This window comes from Neodiprion pinetum, chromosome 2 (assembly GCF_021155775.2).
Source record: "Neodiprion pinetum isolate iyNeoPine1 chromosome 2, iyNeoPine1.2, whole genome shotgun sequence".
Lineage (NCBI taxonomy): Eukaryota > Metazoa > Arthropoda > Insecta > Hymenoptera > Diprionidae > Neodiprion > Neodiprion pinetum.
The window spans coordinates 6,797,957-6,815,426 of NC_060233.1; the positions used below are offsets into that span (position 1 = coordinate 6,797,957).

General features: G+C 36.0%; 2 protein-coding genes across 17 annotated transcripts in view; one reads left to right on the forward strand and one right to left on the reverse strand.

The window, feature by feature from the left end:
- Nucleotides 1-14,027, reverse strand: part of Mbs (Myosin binding subunit) — a 49,241-nt gene extending 35,214 nt beyond the window's left edge. For all 6 annotated transcript variants that reach the window (XM_046612073.2, XM_046612072.2, XM_046612071.2 and 3 more), the window contains exons 1-3: nt 13,625-14,027; nt 1,863-1,993; nt 106-224 (exon numbers count right to left, since the gene is read on the reverse strand). In XM_046612073.2, coding sequence (XP_046468029.1) covers nt 106-224; nt 1,863-1,993; nt 13,625-13,873 — 499 coding nt within the window. In that variant the 5' untranslated portion in view covers nt 13,874-14,027. The remainder of the gene's footprint in view (nt 1-105; nt 225-1,862; nt 1,994-13,624) is intronic.
- Nucleotides 14,028-15,169: 1,142 nt separating this feature from the next.
- The window catches only part of Mical (Molecule interacting with CasL), a 40,609-nt gene continuing 38,308 nt past the window's right edge, over nt 15,170-17,470 (forward strand). For 3 of the 11 annotated variants that reach the window (XM_069133246.1, XM_069133248.1, XM_069133245.1), the window contains exon 1: nt 15,171-15,395. The gene's annotated coding sequence lies outside the window, so the exon portion shown is untranslated. Of the gene's footprint in view, nt 15,396-15,524; nt 15,693-15,778; nt 16,012-16,032; nt 16,129-17,470 lie in introns of those variants that run through there. The other 8 variants (XM_069133247.1, XM_046612058.2, XM_046612066.2 and 5 more) reach the window with 5 other exon arrangements.

Consider the following 17,470-nt stretch of genomic DNA (forward strand, 5'->3'; position numbering starts at 1 on the left):
CAAAAATAAGTTTGCGATCTAAAGCCCCCCTATTTATTTGTAACGGGTTTGGATATTGATTTAAATACAAAAATATGGCGAGCAAAGTATGACAGTGGTACGAACCAGCTTCGTTGATGAACTTGTAAAGCATATCTTCCATTTCGGTGCTCTCTGCAATATCAACGGCTAATTGCCCGTCATTGTTCACAGCTGCTAGGTTGCATCCTTGTTCTATCAGGTATCTAGAAGCCACACATACATTTTGTTACGTCCATGCCTTGTTGATAACTAATGGTAAATTGCATTACATTTTCATATCTAATTGATTCCTGTGAAACCGAATACAATCTATGCATTCACTGTCACTGATTTCTCTGTAACTCTAGGATATGATATATTACATGGAACATTATCCTTTGCGTAGTTATTCCACATTTTTCACAGTCATAAATCTTAAGGCAATTTTTGAAAATGGTCTTTTACCTTTTTTTACCAAGCAACGTTGATAAAAAAAACTAAAAATTCTTTTCTATGTGGATACACTTTCGATATTTCAAAAAAATATCGACGATTAATGTAACACTCAGTCACGTTCACAAAAACGTATTTTATGTGTGAACAAATACTTTGTTGTAAAAACCAATATGTATATTACATTGATTGGCTTTATTTGTATGATACATGTTATACTAGACAATTAAATAAAATTCCTAGGTTATTTCGAAAGAAACGAATTGAAAATTAATTATGTTCAATAATCGTATTATAATTTTATCTGTTAGTTAAACATAATTCGATGTATCCACTCCTAGTTTGGTTGGACTCTAATTATCACAGTGTACTAGTCATATTATTAATCAATCAAGTGGCTCCAAGGTATTGGATATTGTGTAACAATTCCAATCAAACACAAGTAAGCGAATAAGCCCAGGATTTTCTTTTCACGTAGTTTACGGTTTAATCTTTTGCATCAGTTTCAGATGATTCGGATATCAAAAATGACTCGGTCGGTAAGATAGAATTGTCACATGCCCTTAATGGGGTTTGAAAACTCTGCAACTGCAGGACAGAGGGGACCGGTTCCAGTCGCTGATAAAACGTCGCTTTCATTTCTGTTTTCGGTTATTTTTCATAAACGGGTATCGACAAGTTAGTCAGTTTTTGCACGGACTTTCGTAATATTTTATACTATGCTCTCAGCAATTTTATATTAAAGCCTGACAATTTTGTTCGAAAATAATAGATCAACTTTTCGGCACACCTACCATAAGTATCATCAACCCATAAGAAGTTAACTCTAGCTTTGCGTGTTCTCGTAAACGACATTCAATAATGTCTTCAAATCTTCGCAGCAACAATGTCTTGTATATTAATTAATCGACCACGAAAGTTTAGAGTAGTCTTGACGGCCAGGTATACTTTGGGATTGTATGCCGGTGTTTAAATTGCGACAAGATTTATCGGGTGATAGATGATACAAATGTTATTGGCTTCCCTTTCAGTCACAATGGGATGCTTGGCGCCCCACCTCAAGGATTCCATATCCTAGCATTATCAACGTTTATTTATAACTTAAAATGATAATTGTTACTTCGTATAACTCCAAAAACCCCCGAGTAACAAGTTTCGGCCTGAATCATCGAATTATCATAGTTTTTTTGATTTTGCATCCGCCATATTGGAACCGCCATTTTGAAATTAGAAATGATCGAATTCCGAGTTCAGATTCGTGATCAGCGACTCCGAAAACCAGCGAGTGACAATATTCAGGCCATAATATTGAGTTGAAAAATCTGTGACTGAAAGGGTTAAAAGCCATTCTAATGTGCAGCAACAGTACAAATGGGACTAAGGGAAGATGGAAATGCGTAGAGACGTACTTGGCAATTGATATGAATCCGCACGAGGCGGTGGCATGAAGAGGCGTCCATCCTTCGTTATCTCCACGATTGATATCCGCCCCCTGCTCCACCAAAAACTCCACCATATCCAAGTCATCGTCAATGCAGGCCTAAAAAAGACAATTCATACGGTTTTAATAAAATTTAATAAAATATAAGGTTCTACCCCAATGTTGTTCAACATATTTGAGTCGAATTTATAGTCAAAATTGTACAGCGCATTGATAATAACAAGAACATTCCAATCTTTTTATTTATATCTTTAGATGAGTTTTGTCTTTATAATTAACCACCATAGCAATGTGGCTCGACTAACGCGATAAGTTGTCGTTCATCTTTTTTCATCGCTAAGTATTTTTTTAATGTTTTTTTTTTTTTTTGGCTATCTATTTCTTCATCAAGTTCTGTATTTCTCGTTGAATGAAAATTATGCGATTTTATACAGAAAGAAAAACTGCATCATTATTGATTGACCCGCCAAGCCATGTTTCCCGCACATTTATAAAACTGTGCAACACACGTGTTAGATAAATTTGGAATATGTAATATGCGTAGATCCTACAGGTAGGTATTTATTGCTCATATACTACCAACTATGAAAACTATTATGTATACCGGATAATTAACGTCATCTATTATTTCACTTGTATCTATGCTTTCCATTACTCGTTAAACAAATACTCGGCGTCATTTGCATACCTCTTACAAATGATCTTTTCAAGGACTTAATGAACCATGCCAGTTCTCGCATCTCTCAAACCGCTTCGCTACTTTAAATTGTACGTTGTAGATGAAAACAATCAAAAAAAAAAAAATTAATAAAAAAAGAAATTAAATCAAAATGTTGGGTCATTCCGTAAAGCCGATCAGTCTTGTCAGTCGGAGCTTCTAGGGCGCTTTTCACTACCCGGTGGTACTGCGGAAATTATTTTTTTTCTTTCCATATCTCCAGAGTAATTTGCATTGCCGATTTTGTGTACATGCGTTATGCACATGATTTTATGAAACAGCATTACGATGATATTTTGCATAATTACTTGAATCCTTAAATGAGAAATGGTTTTTCACCAACAATATCGGTGGACCGCGAATGTTTTGGTAAAAAGCAATTCTACAAATGTTGTAATACAAGAATATATGTACAAACACAAGACATAACCCAAGCTGTGAGGTAAAATGTATAATGGAATCCGTAAAGTAAAAACAGGTCAAGGTATTTATAAGATAAAAAAATTATCATTCTCCGTGTGAATTTTGGCATAAATAGTAAACTGTAAAAACACTTTGTACAGCCACGTAGAGTTGAACGATACCTGAATTCGCGTCTATAATATACAAAATCCTACCCAAGGCGATCCAAAAGAGACATTCAGCTCGTATTAACCTATTGGTCAAATGTCGTAGTTCTTAAATAGCTTCGAGCTACTCAGTCGGCTACACTCCGTTCATCAAGAACGTCTGCACCGCTTAGAAATTTTGCCTCGATGCCAGCACAACTCCCGCGGTTATGTTATACACGAGTCCAAGATGAGACTCTCCGTTAGAAACGTGCAATTTAACGCATTACGAGCAACTGCGTTACCTACTTATACCACCGATTCTACGGTGCACAAATGCATGCTAGACCAATTCGGGGCATGATTTTTTATCAAAAAAGTTCAAAACTATAACGATGAAAACCTTAAAGATGCAGCATCGGTACAGTTATTGTATAACGGAGTACCTCTGCTGATAGAATGGATGTAGGTACATAATACCTTTCGTCCTTCCTCTTTTATCGCTTCAATTTTAGTAACTACCCAAGTCGGGAAGTCAGAAAGTCGGTAGAACGACGTTTCAACACTTTCGAACGGTATATTTAAATTTTTATAACTCGAGCAATCGTTATTAATTTCCTGTATAAATGTACCTACATACACATACACGAAAGACGTACCTATAGAAATAAATCTTATTTCGAACGTAGTATTTTTTAATATACAATCCATAGGTGTGACGAAATCAGTTATATTTCATGAGTTCAAACACTGTACTTACAATTAGTGCCGTACGACGACCACCGCTAACGTGGTTTTCATGCAGAGTGCATCATATGATGAACGCATCGAGTGACATATGCTAAAATGCATATTTTCCTTAATAGCAAAAAACCGTAACTTCCCTCTGTAATTGTTACATGTATTCGAAATCAGTGCGTGCATTTTAGAAGTCGGACGGAAAACGGAAGTATGTTGACAGAAAAAAACACAGATCGCTCTAGTGAGAAAAAGTAACCTTCTCCCAGGCTAGTTCTCGATTTTTTTTACGATTTAGGATTTACAACATAGGGGCTTTGTAAAGATAGATGGGGTATTAGGGTTCCAATACTTTTCCATAGTACGGACCAAATAGAGCAAAATTAGATACCCACAGCTAAAGTGTCCATTATTTTGGCCGTTTTGGAATTTTATCAATTTTACCCGAAATATAAGATATGTTATGATAAAAAAAAAAAAATATTTCCTATGAATATAAAAATTTTCGGATAATATTAACACGTGCCGGGGGACGATTGAAATGTTGAATGTAATACATATTGAAATCATCGATGTTTTTTAATTTGTTTTTTTTTTTAATAAGCTAAAATGGATTGAAAAAATTAATTTGATACTTGAAAACAATGTTTATATTTCCAAATTAATGTAGGAACAAAATAATTTGGGATGAACGAACGTATTTCATGGATAACGATACTTAATTAAACCGTAAAAATTATACTGTTGTGAAATATAAAAGAGTTTTGAGATTCAATGTATTTTTTTTTTTTGTTCCTATGTTAATCAGCAAATTGATTTTTTCAGTCCATTTTGGTTCATGAAAAAAACAGTAACTGGCAACTGCTTTAGGGTATACTTAGGGGAAACCTTCAGTTTTAGAGTGCTTATAGGAGACTAAAAAAAAAGGGTACTTTAGGGAAATAAGGGATCCACTGTGTAACCTGAGATTGCTAACGTTCTTTTGGTAGCTCCAGAATGTAAAAAAGGTCCGGTTTTGCTGTACCTAACATTCTATTACTTGCTGACCCGGTTATCCACAATTTTTTTTCTCCTTCCGACGCACTACATAAGAAATATTTACATAAGAAAAGGGTTCAGCTAGAGAACAAAATCAGAAGTGCAACTTGAAAGATAAGAAATAATTAATTTCATGAGGTTGAAGTTGGTAACGTTACTTTAAGCGATGCATGTTTAGGAAAATCGTTACTTCACAACCTGAGGATTGTATGAAATTCAGCATTCAGCTAGTCAATCATAACAAAGAAAACATGTTCATATTTTGAAAAGCCAAACTCCTTGGAATTCGGTCTAAAATTATACAACGGTTTATTTCATAATGTTTCGTTACGTTAACGTTACTAACTTCAACATGGTTCAATTTCCGTACTTTTCACAATCTTGCCATTGTTTTCTATAAACTTTACTTCTCGACATGAATCACAATATTAAAAACGCGTAATCTTGTCACTTTGATCCCATTTAGACTTCTTCCAGCTCAAATTGTTCATTTTTTCACTTGTAACGCGAACAACTTCTGGATTCACGGTAAGAAAAACCACGTTTAAAAACTTTTGCGTTATAACATGAAGAAAAAAAACTTCCAATTTTAAAAATGAATGCCGGGAAAATTTTTCAACAGACACGCCGAGTGTACCTAATCGGATAATATCTGCACGATGTTGAAGTTAGTAACGAAACATTGTATTTAGAATCGCTATTTCAAAATTTTCGTAACAACTTTGAAGGCGTTGATTTTCAAAAATCTGAATATACATACAACGATGTAACAAATTGTCTAAATAGCAGCGCCGCGCTGTCATAATTTACCAGATATTTTACCGATTTGTTTAATACGCAACACCCTGTATATATTTACGCAAAGCATAATATTTACTATACAAGAGTAGGTACAAAAATATTCTCAACGTAATTATATATTTTCTGACTTTGCAGGCTTACAAATTTCAACGATACGCATCGCAATAGTAACCTGGACGACTTTAGTTTTGATTTTTATTTATTTATTTATTTGAACATGGACGGTACGTTAATCGAGCATACGTAGAATACTACAAGTATCTAGATATTATTTCCCACACCCGTAAAAAAAATATTACACAGGAATCGATCGTTTATCATGAGGCTGAAGTTAATAAGATTATTTTAATGATTCGTGTTTCGAAAAACCCGTTATTTCGTAATTAACGGAAATTCTGAATGCAATAAATTATAATGAGGCAAAATTAATTCATATTTTCAAAACTTAGCCACCTCAAAGTCACTAAAAAATTGCATAATAGCGACTTTTTATTTTCCTCTCCAATATTTCGTTACGCTCAACGTTACCAACTTCAGACTCATCGTATATATCCGTTATACGTATAATGCCTCCTTTTGATTTCGCGCGTCATTTTGTGAGGCGCAAGTTTTGTAACAAACAAACGCACCGATTCGAAATTGAAGTCTGACGTCACTGCCTGTTGCGTAAGTTAAATGGTTATATACATAGGCTCCATGTTGCGTCTATTCTATACATACATATGTGTATATATATATATATATATATTACGTTATATTAGGATGATACTATTTTAGGCTCTAGTTTTCAACTTACTCCTCTTACCGTATAATGCTTTTGATAAAAATTTCTATTATTCAATTTCAAATTTATGATCCAAAAGAGAAACTTGAAGAAAAAAAAAAAAAAATAATCATAAAGAGTACGACTATTTTTCAACGTGAACTGTATAAACGTTTTTGTTTGTACCTACGTCTGATTCACCGCGTTTACAAAAAGTACAAGCATTTCTTACTAACCGAACATTCCTATCCCATACCATTAATCAAATTTAAGCATATAATATTGGAGCGCGTATGCATGTCTACGAAATGGGGGGAAAAAAAAATTCCCTAGAATTTTGGAGGGTTCGTGTAAAAAATTGTGAAAATAAACCGTAGATTGAAAAAAAATTATCTCTAACGGGTTTTCAATACACAAGCTTTCGTTATCTGCATTCCAAATCTTTCCCAATTGTTTGATAATTTTTCTTCTCTATGATTTAACGCCACCAAATGACGATGTACCGGTGAACATTATATGTTCTCTATAGAGTGATGATTACTAGGACGTCGAAAATTGCCAAGTCTAACAAACATTTAAAAAATCGACAATTTATACGAATCCAAGGCATATTTTCAGTAGTATTAGTAGAAAATCTTAGGAATTCCTGATGCGATATTTTATACGACTGTATATGCAGTATTATTCGTTATTGAATATCATCATTATCAACATCATCGATCCATAGCTGCATAACAGATCGCGTCAGGCATTCTCAAGATTTTTGCCAATTCGTACTGACAATATTGTATATACCTTGAATTGATATTCATTTTGGATAAAAAAAAAAACATATTTGTAATTATACTTAGAGAAAGACAATAACTTATCAGTGTTATTCAAATGAAAAATAAAACGCGCGTACCATTTCTAATTGAGAACTTCTCTCCACTACTTATTATAGTAGTCGATCTGATAGGGAGGAAATTGCGACGAGTGAAATTTTTTTCAATCTATGGGGTTGAAGTTAGTAACGTTACCGTAACGATGAATGTTTAGGAAAAATCGTTACTTCGCAGCTTTCAGATTGTCTAAAATTTAATCAACATCAACAAACAAAACCTAGTCATATTTTGTAAAGACAAATCCTTGAGAGTCACTCTAAAATTTTACAAAATTTATTACCATTTACGAAATATTAGAAAATTTTAAAGCTGCAAGATAACGATTTTTTTAAACATGCAGCGTTGCAGTAACGCTAGTGTAACTTCAACCTCGTGCAAATTTAGAGAGTACAATGTAAATATGGAATGTGAAATATTGTATTAGATGAAGACTTGCAGTGAAACTTGGCAACGTTCTGCATTCACTACTGCCAACTTGAAAATTGCGAAAATAAAGGTAATATCACAGGTTGTAACAAATCGTTGTTCATTAATTGTTGTTCTTTGCAAAATTGTGGATGAAAAAATGTATAGCTCGTATAATAAAAGCACGAGAAGTGAGAAGGAAAAAATGAATCGAGCTTAACAACAGATAGTAACAGACGAATGTGTACTTGCGATATCCTGAAATTTGTTGATGAAGACATATTAAACTTTTCTACATTTCAAGTTACGATCCACGAACTCAGGAATACGTAAAAGCATACGCAAAAGCATCATTATATGAATATTTATTAAGCCTTTAATTCAGACTGGTTTTTTTTTGCAGCTTTTTATTTATTAAACTACTTTTTTGCCGACAACTCTCGAGTTTTTTGGTTCCACGTGGTACCAGAAATATTATTAAGACTAAAAAAACAAAATACAAACTTTCTTTATTTATTTATTGCAAAAATAGCACATGTTAACAAATGGTCGAAATTCGTACTTTTCCGGGAAAAAAAGAATTTTCTGCTAATTTAGCACAAAAATCCAAACGCCAATTTTTACACATACTTAATATACACCAAAAAACATCTTTCTTCTTGTTGTTTTTGTTTGTCCGCCATATTAGATCCGCCATTTTGAATTTTCGAATTTCGAGTTCAGATTCGTAATCTGCGAGCCCAAAAGGCCATGATGCATGCAAAATTTCAAGTGAATCGCATATAAGGAAAAATGTATGCACGAAAATGTTAATTTTGAAAGAATGTTGTGAAAATAAACGATTTCTAAGGGAATTTTTATAAAGGGAAAACAATGAGTATCCAGCGAATATCGATTCGTTGAAGTCAGTTGTTCGCAGTTTTCGGAACGAATTCCGGTGTACTTTATAATACATGTTTCGCAAGAGGGCCAAACTCTCTGTCTAATCTTAGTGTAACGTTACGCCGGTTGCCGGTCGTCACTACCAACACTTTACTGTCAGTTATACTCGTGCTTGAACGTGTATCCGTATCGCTGAACGGAAAGCGTAAACGGTTCATATTCGTTGCTGCGCCAATTGGCAGCGCGTTGAAATAGTTTGCATATTGCAATTCAAGTTCGAGTATTACTTGCCAGTCGAAGGTAAAAAGAAAAAATATGAAAGGGGTTTGTTGATGATGAATAATAATGACCGCGAACAATGGATGAGTGAGTGAGGCTGCGATTTGGACCGTGCCAAAACAGCGGATTCGTAAATTATTTCTTCCTGTTCTCTCTCTGTCATTGCCAACAAGAAGTTGATCCGCAAAAATCTTTGGGGTGATAAGAACATTGAAATGCAGGTCAAGATAGCTCTTGAACACAGTAACAAAAGAACGATGACTATACCAGCGATAAATGAAGAGCGAAAGAAAGTTACGGATACCGTTGCACACTTCGTTGGATAGCAAAGGAAATATCACGAATTTTATCAGGCTGAAGTTTGTAACGTTATTGTAATGATGGATTTTGGGAAAAGTCGTTATTTTGCAGATTTAGGATTACTTGAAATTTAGCAAACTGTCAATACAGTACGAACAAACTCTGATTTTGTAAATTCAAATTCTTACGAGGCTGAAGTTAAGTAACGTTACCGTATCGAAATGTTGAAACGAAAATTACGGTTTTGCACCTTACGAATAACTCAAGTAACAAAATAATGAATTTTTCTAAAGATTCATCATTAGAATAACGTTACAAACTTCAGCCTGATAAATTCTTCAGCTAATCTAAAGGTGCAAATAGTGATTTTTGTTTCAACGTTTCGATACGTCAACGTTGCTAACTTCAGTCTCGTCGAATTCAAGTGTTTCCACATTGATGGACATGGACGATACTTTGGTTTATTCCTTGTTAATAACGCGACAAAATGGAGGAATCACCGTAATTTTCAAGATTATTGGTGCAATTTTATTAGACAAGGGTAACGTGTCATAAAACATTTGAATTACGAGTATCTAATTACGAGATTGAAGTGAGTAACGTTATAGTAACGAAACAGTGAGGGAAAAATCACCATTTTCTTCATTTTAAAATGATTTTGAGGGAACTAAAATCTCAAAATATAAGAGTGTTTTGTGTTATTAAGAATTACTGAATTTCAGGCAATTCAAAAATCGCCAAATAACGGTTTTTCCTCAGTATGAATCGTTACTATAACCTTACTAACTTCAATATAATTACCTAATTAGACTAACGCGACTCCTAGCATTAGAATACAATCCATAGAAAGTGAATGACGAATATAGATATTTAAATGGTTCAATTTGCGGTAAAACATTAAGGGCAGGAACTTATACAGTGTGAAAGTTATGGACCGAACATTAAACTAGGATATTATTGTAAATAATAATGTACTGTTTAATGGTGAAATCGTGAAACTAGAAGAATATAATTTGGAAGATTGCTTTCAACAACAGTGAAAAGCTCAGTTTTATTAGCTAAATATTATATCTTTATCCGAAAAAGCGGAACCCGAAAAATTTTCAGTAAAGCCAATCAGATTTTGTCTTCTCTAATTGAGAGAATTTTCAGAAACTACATGAAAGAAAAAGAAAAACGAATAATCATGAGGCTGAAATTAGTAACGTTATTGCAATGATAAAGGTTTCGGATAATCGTTATTTCACAGTAGCAGAAATGTCTGAAATTCAGTAAATCATATTAAGGCAAAATGTATTCATATTTTGAAAACTTAAATACTTCGAAGTCACCATAAACTTGCAAAATAGTAATTTTTTCCCCCCCAATGTTTCGTTACATTAACGTTACTAACCTCAGCCTCGTGAATAATCGACAGCTAAACGAGCAATTCTCTTATCAAGAAGAAACGCAGTATAGTTAAACGGTGTGATTCTAATATTGCCTTGTTACGGATTTTAAAGTTTTGATAATTCAGTTAATATGAAGAAAAGCGGGTCGGCAGCGATTAAATAAAATTACGTAGAAAATTTCACGTACATATATTTTAACGATAATCTGATGAGAAAATAACGAGCAAACGCATGCAACAACAATGATAAAATAGCAGGAGAGTAGAACAAGATATTGTATGAAAATGATAGGAAAAAGCGTTGCATCAGTTTCTTTAATACACGGAATAGTCAGACACTATGGCTTCGATAATAGTTAAAGACCCCGAAATTTATGAACTTTAATAAATGTGTACGCGTACATTACTGAGTCTTCTGCATTGATGAAACCAAATACCGAGCCCTAATTTCTAACTCCTCTGAGACGACGATATTTAGCTCCATTAACTGACACAATAGAAAGTGAATTGATATGCCCATTAGAACTAGGAAAATAAATTTTCAAAATAATTAACCTTGAGGAAGCAGAAATTTAGCAAGGTTGGGACAAGTGTATTTTCATATCATTGTTTCGCTGTGCAATATCTTGGATTTTACAGCTCCGCGTACGTTTTTCTTTCATAAGCGCAGTCACCTTTTATTCGATTCTGGATGCTCAGATAATTGTAAAATTTGTCTGAGTACCACTGGAGGGAATTGCGACGTAGAGATATGTTTGAAGAACAAACCTCTTTTCAATATCATTCGGTTTAACATCTCACAATCAATTCGATTTACCAGGTACTTCCCACAAGGGTATTGGTTGAGACCTGGTACAATTACAAGGAGTTTGCACTTTCGGTAATGTATCTTCTCCAATGGATAGTGTATTGTGTTAGAGAAACAAGCATGTTTTTACTTTGAATTACAATATATCATTAATATATTATGTTATTTGGCATGTTCTTCAACTGGCCATTACAAAGTTTGACGGAATAACTAATTTGCTGTTCTTAGTCTGTATGATATCGTGCATGTATATATCATGGACATAAGTCGCTCCAACTCAAATTTATCTATATGCATGAATATCAATCAATATTTCTATCACGCCAGCAAATGTTTCGTTACCATTATTACGAGATACGGTGGTTGGCATATATTATTTTCAGGTCGACTCGCAAATGACTCGATGAATAGGTCGACTAATACATTATCCAAACTATAAAGATAAATGATGAATGGCCAATTTTGCATACGTCAGCGAGTTCATTCCTGGCTCAAGTTCATGAGTCTTTTATCTCTCAGTTTTTACGTTTAGTGTAATATTAGTAAGGTAAAAAGAAAATTTCACTTCGTCTGTTCTGGATAACGAAAAACATGAAAATCAAATTAGGAAGAATTTATCCTTGGCCATGCGTTCGTTGATATTTATTTACATTTCCGTTCTTTCAGGGATAAAATTTCTTTCGTATAAGAGAAAATTCATAAAACCAAATGTCGAAGAGAAACATTGAACATATTCTGCGGTAGAAATTTAATTACTGGATACCATCAGATATTGCATTAAGCCACGTATACAGTATAAACTACTCTGTTCCTTACTATTCGAGTGATTTGACATGCCCATAGCCAACTGGCACAAGCCGATGTAATGCATTCAGCTTACCGTTCGGTGGGTAAAATGGGATAACACTGAAGAAAATTTAATTTCAAATTCTAATTATTAACGAAACAAACTACGTTGTTGCATACTAGCACCCAGCATAGAAGTAAATTACAGTAACTGATGAAACACCGGATGCATTTGAGTTTTTTTCTGAAAATCTAAAACGGAAGAAATTCAATTATACCAGATTACTAGTGTCCCATATACTGGAAGTCTGATGAACGATTACCAATGAATCCAGATATTTTCACTGACTTCCAAAGAGAAAATTACTTGATATTAAGAATCAGTAACTTCTGATGATTTCCATTTAGAATTTCGAAGAATGAATTTCGTTCATTGCCACATTACGTCTCAGCTTACCAGCTGTGTTGAGAATTTCGGTTATCTTACTTATAGGAACTACGTCTTAAGCGATAAGATGATAATTATCTTTTCTAAAAACACTGTATCGTTGTTGTTTTGAATTTTAATGTTTTTCAACTTGTTGTCAGCGATATTGTCAAAAAGTCAATGTGACGTGTGCTGTTTTCAAAGTAAACAAAGAATTGGGACAAGAACAGGTGCCTAAAACTATCGTCGACAACTTAGATAAGGTTACTCGGTGCTTTTGCAGCCCTGGGAAAGGGTCATCGTCTCAGAAGCTTCGTACGCCATGTTTAGCAATACGAGAGTTGACAGTCAGCTACGAGAAGGTGTAACACCGATTTCAAGCGATAAGCGATGGAACTGGCCAGGTGACAAAACGCACAATCGATACACCTCACAGGTGTGCAGCTGGCAGAAACGAAAAATTGAATAGGAATGAAGAAGCGCATGTAAAGAGACGAGGAGGAGACGGAGGAGCGGCCGACTTGACGCACGTCAGGAGCAAACCGAGAGACACACATGTGAACAGCAAGTAAGGGATTGCGGGTGGGTGGGGGGAGGGGGATTCAGTGTGCGAACCGTGCCAGTGGCGACCACTCGAAGGAATTCCTAAATTTAACAGGCTCAGTATCGGAGCGGACGAGGTAATCGTTGAGTTATACGAACGATGGTCGAGGGAGGAATGAAATCTGGCTCCATTGAGGGAAATCCACGTAAGCGGAACGCCGTTGTTTGCGATTAAGGAGACAGCTGGAGTAAACCGCGGCCATCTTAGACACACATACGTCTTTCTCGGGACGATATACCAACCCGTCAGTATCTCGACTGACCGGGTTTAAATAGACGATTCTCCTGTGCCGCAGGAACCGAAATCGAGAAACGGCGACGGGAGGCGAAAAGAAGGGAGGCGAGCAGGGTTCGGATTACCTGGTGGAGGGCTGTCAATCCATCTACGTTCCCGGTGTTGATGTCGGCCCCCTTCTGCAACAAACGAATCACCTCCTCCTTGTCGCCCGCTGCACATGCTGCTAAATACACACAGTCCGCGGAGAATTTAATCTTACGATCAATCTGCCTTGGGTGGGGTGGTTCGCGATTTGTTTCCGACGTTTCCCAACGCTTTAACTGTTCGGCCCTCTTGAAAAGAGCCGAACTTGATCGAGTCTCTAGAGACATTATTTGATCCACACTCTCGACTCACACTCACTTCACTTGCTCGCTACCAGCCCCCATACGATTTCTGTCCACTGTAGATGGAGGGAGCGGTCGCCCGACGCCGAGGCACCTCTAAACTCGTGCTAGGCTATTCTTGGAACTGCTCGGAATCGCTCGGCCGACTCGGAATGACTCGGCCGCACAACCCACGCGCTACCTCAAATTCGTGGTCAAAACACAAACTATCCACGGCAGACTTGTCTAGCTTAACATTCGTGACTCTTTTCTGTCAGTTGAGTTGCCTACCGTACGGCGGTTTTACACACATATTGGGCGTGTTCGGAAATTGACTGAAAGTACTGTCAGTACTGAAAATCTACAGTATAGGTCACTTGGACTATAATATTTTCAGTACTGACAGTACTGTCAGTCAATTTTCGAACACACTCCTCGAGTCCCCAAGTGCTTTCGGTAAAGCTGGGATTTCATGGGCAGCAAAAAGCAGCAGCAGTTTAGTAACTTACTAGATATTACTAACATTTGTCTAGTAATTGACGCAGCAGCAGCGCTGTTCATAAAGGCCGTGTTCGAAAATTGACTGACAGTACCGAAAATTCCCTAAGACAGAGTCAGAACTATCCACGAACTTGGAAGCGCAAAAGAGATGAAAGATTGCTGACAATACTGTCAGTCAATTTTCGAACACGGCTTGTGAAGCAAAAACCGGAAGTTTCTGGGGAGTCATCGTGCCCCAGTCTCCCCGACAACTATGTCATCTGGTAAAACACTGACAAAGAGTAAAGCGAGCGCACGAGCACAAAAACTAGTTACACTAGGCGTCCGACCCCGAACAAGCTTTAGCGAGCGAGTGTTTTAAAACTAGTTTTATATTATCACGGAAGTAGCTGGTAATACAGTATTTGTGGTGACGACCTCTGTCAAATCAAGAATGGCACGGAAAAAAATGTTATGCTCTATACTTTTGCCCCATTGTTGCGATATCGCTTTGGTCCCGATCTTACGAATAACGAGTGAGGGGAGTACCGAGTGTCCATACCCTGCATTACCGTAACAACGGGGTTTATTTAAGGCGCCAGATAGAAAAGAATAAGAAATTGACGTCGGTATGTCAGTTGACCAATGACCATGCCAGCATTACGAAATACGTTCTTTGTGAACCACTGGTCTAAACCGTGGGTGTAAACATAACTGATGGAATACAGTGCGTGCGAGAGAGATAGCGAGTTGAATTACGCACCTCTGGTGTAGGGTTAGGGAACTCAACCCAGCACACCACCAGTAACCAACTTCAGCTCACCTAAAGAGCTCAGTTTCAGCTGGACGTTTTGGTAGACGTCTCACTGGACGTCTCTGCTCTCTTCAGTCGAGTAGAAACCTAATGGTAGACGGGTGGTGGATCGGGCGGCACAGTGTCATTGAAATTATGTGATTAGTGATCCGGAGTGAGTTGTAGTGTGTTCGTAAATAGAAACCTGTTAAGTACTTTACAACACCGGATACTATCGTTTCCCTTTAATGGAATGTGAGTTTACATTTACGATTACATTGTCCATTACTATAATTTTTTTTAAACTCTCCTTTTATTTTTCTCTGCTTTTGACCGACGTTTGTTCCCCCACGACGTTTGCATTCTTACACGTATCCCGTGAAGTTCGTTGGATACATCCGAGCGCATAAGGCTTGCTCGATTCAGATTCCGAGCTAACTAGCAGACTACTATCAGCCTGCTTTCTTCTCAAACCACGAGTTTGATTGGTCCGAAGCCTTTCACATAGCGCTCTGAAGCTACTTGGATCTAGTCCAAAGGCTTTAATCAAACGTATGTATATACACACATTCATACACACCTGATACATATACTCTTTATTCTTCTGCCCTGCTCCTTGCATGCCTCAGTCTTCATCTCGTTCGTCGCCTCGGTGAACGTTTGGATTTTGTGGAGAAAAAACTGTTTAGAAAGCTCTGTCACGTCAAATATCGCGTCGTCATATACATGATTTTTAATCTGACAGGAATTTCATTCACCTATAATATTCCGCATGTTTTTACACACCGAGATTTTCGCCACGATAAATACCGTTATCACGGCGGTAGGTCCTCAGTGGGCGACGGGGGCTGTTCTTTTCAACATTTATGTGGTAATTGACAGTTCCAGTTGGCTATTTCGGGTATTCTTACGTTTTTTCACTCTTTACTTACCCCGATTGCGTGAACCTTGTCAATTGGCTGATACATGGTGCGATAAATGACTACAGGTATTATCTCTCCTGCAATCAGTACTAAATAATTTTAATGGATGATGAATCATCACGTGTCTTGTACTTTGTTGTGTAATTCGCAAAGAACGCATGCAGGTACCAGTGTACACTAATTACTTAAATGCATATTTACCAATAACACTAGATTCGCGTAGTGTCATATTTTCTCCGACAGGCTTGTAAGTTTATGTAAACATTGACAGGTCATATCATTTTGTATAATTGTTCATTTATTTTTCAAGACAAAAACGATAGTTGCTAGCAGTGATAATCCGGTTACGTAGCTTACTTTCACAGAGAGATAACGTTCGGATTGATAAGGTTTATTTACTTACCTTCATAATGGCAACAACGCAAATACCATCTACTTTGATAGAGATACAAAGTGACTAAAAGTAAATGATAAATTATACAGGTAGATGAGTAAGATATTCAAATACAGTTCATTTATTACTCACCTAAAAATTCAAAATGAAAATAATTCAAAGTACAGATTCACAGGTGCTGACTTTTGCTGTGTACCGTGAAAAAATTTGCTCAGTTTTACAACACTCGTTATTTTCATATCACTGGAATTGGAGTCTGTTTGCATTTGGTTTTTCATTGTTACCAACGTCGGTTGGTAAAGTGTAGGGAAGATCACAATGTTTATAGTTAACAAAGTTCAAACATGAATAAATGTTATCGGACAAGTTCGAAAGACACAAATGATGACCAATGAAAGTAGATTTGTAGAAATAAATGTTTGTTTATTGATAAAATACTCTTAACTTCATTATCAGCAATTTCAGAAAATCTGTGTTTGCCTCATTGCTTTCCAACAGTAGAAAAAACATTTCCTTGTACTAATAATCAAAGATAGAATCTTTTTAACATCACTATTTTGTATATAATTATTCTTTTAATAATCACAATGCTAAACAAGATCTAGATAACAAATTTTGTATTTGTAGGCCATCGTCTGATAGCTCAAAATCTTTTTCTTAACGAAATTAACTGTGTACATCGTATTTACAACACCATGTAAAATATCTACTGCTCAGAAAACTATCAAGATCCTATTTTTGAGAGAACAAAATTTTGAAATCATGGCTCGTTATTGTATTGATCAAACTTCAAGTACATTGAATAAATCGAACGATTGTTTCAACTATACTACTATTGCAAGACACATGATCCACATGACTTTTATAATTCTTATGAATAGTATCCTCTATAAAAAACTGTAAATAAAACTATATTAATAGGAAGTGCAAGAATGGTTTATCGTACGTTACTTTACAACAAAGGCCCACATTGGTTTTATACATGTATCACAAACGAACACAAGTGAATGAAC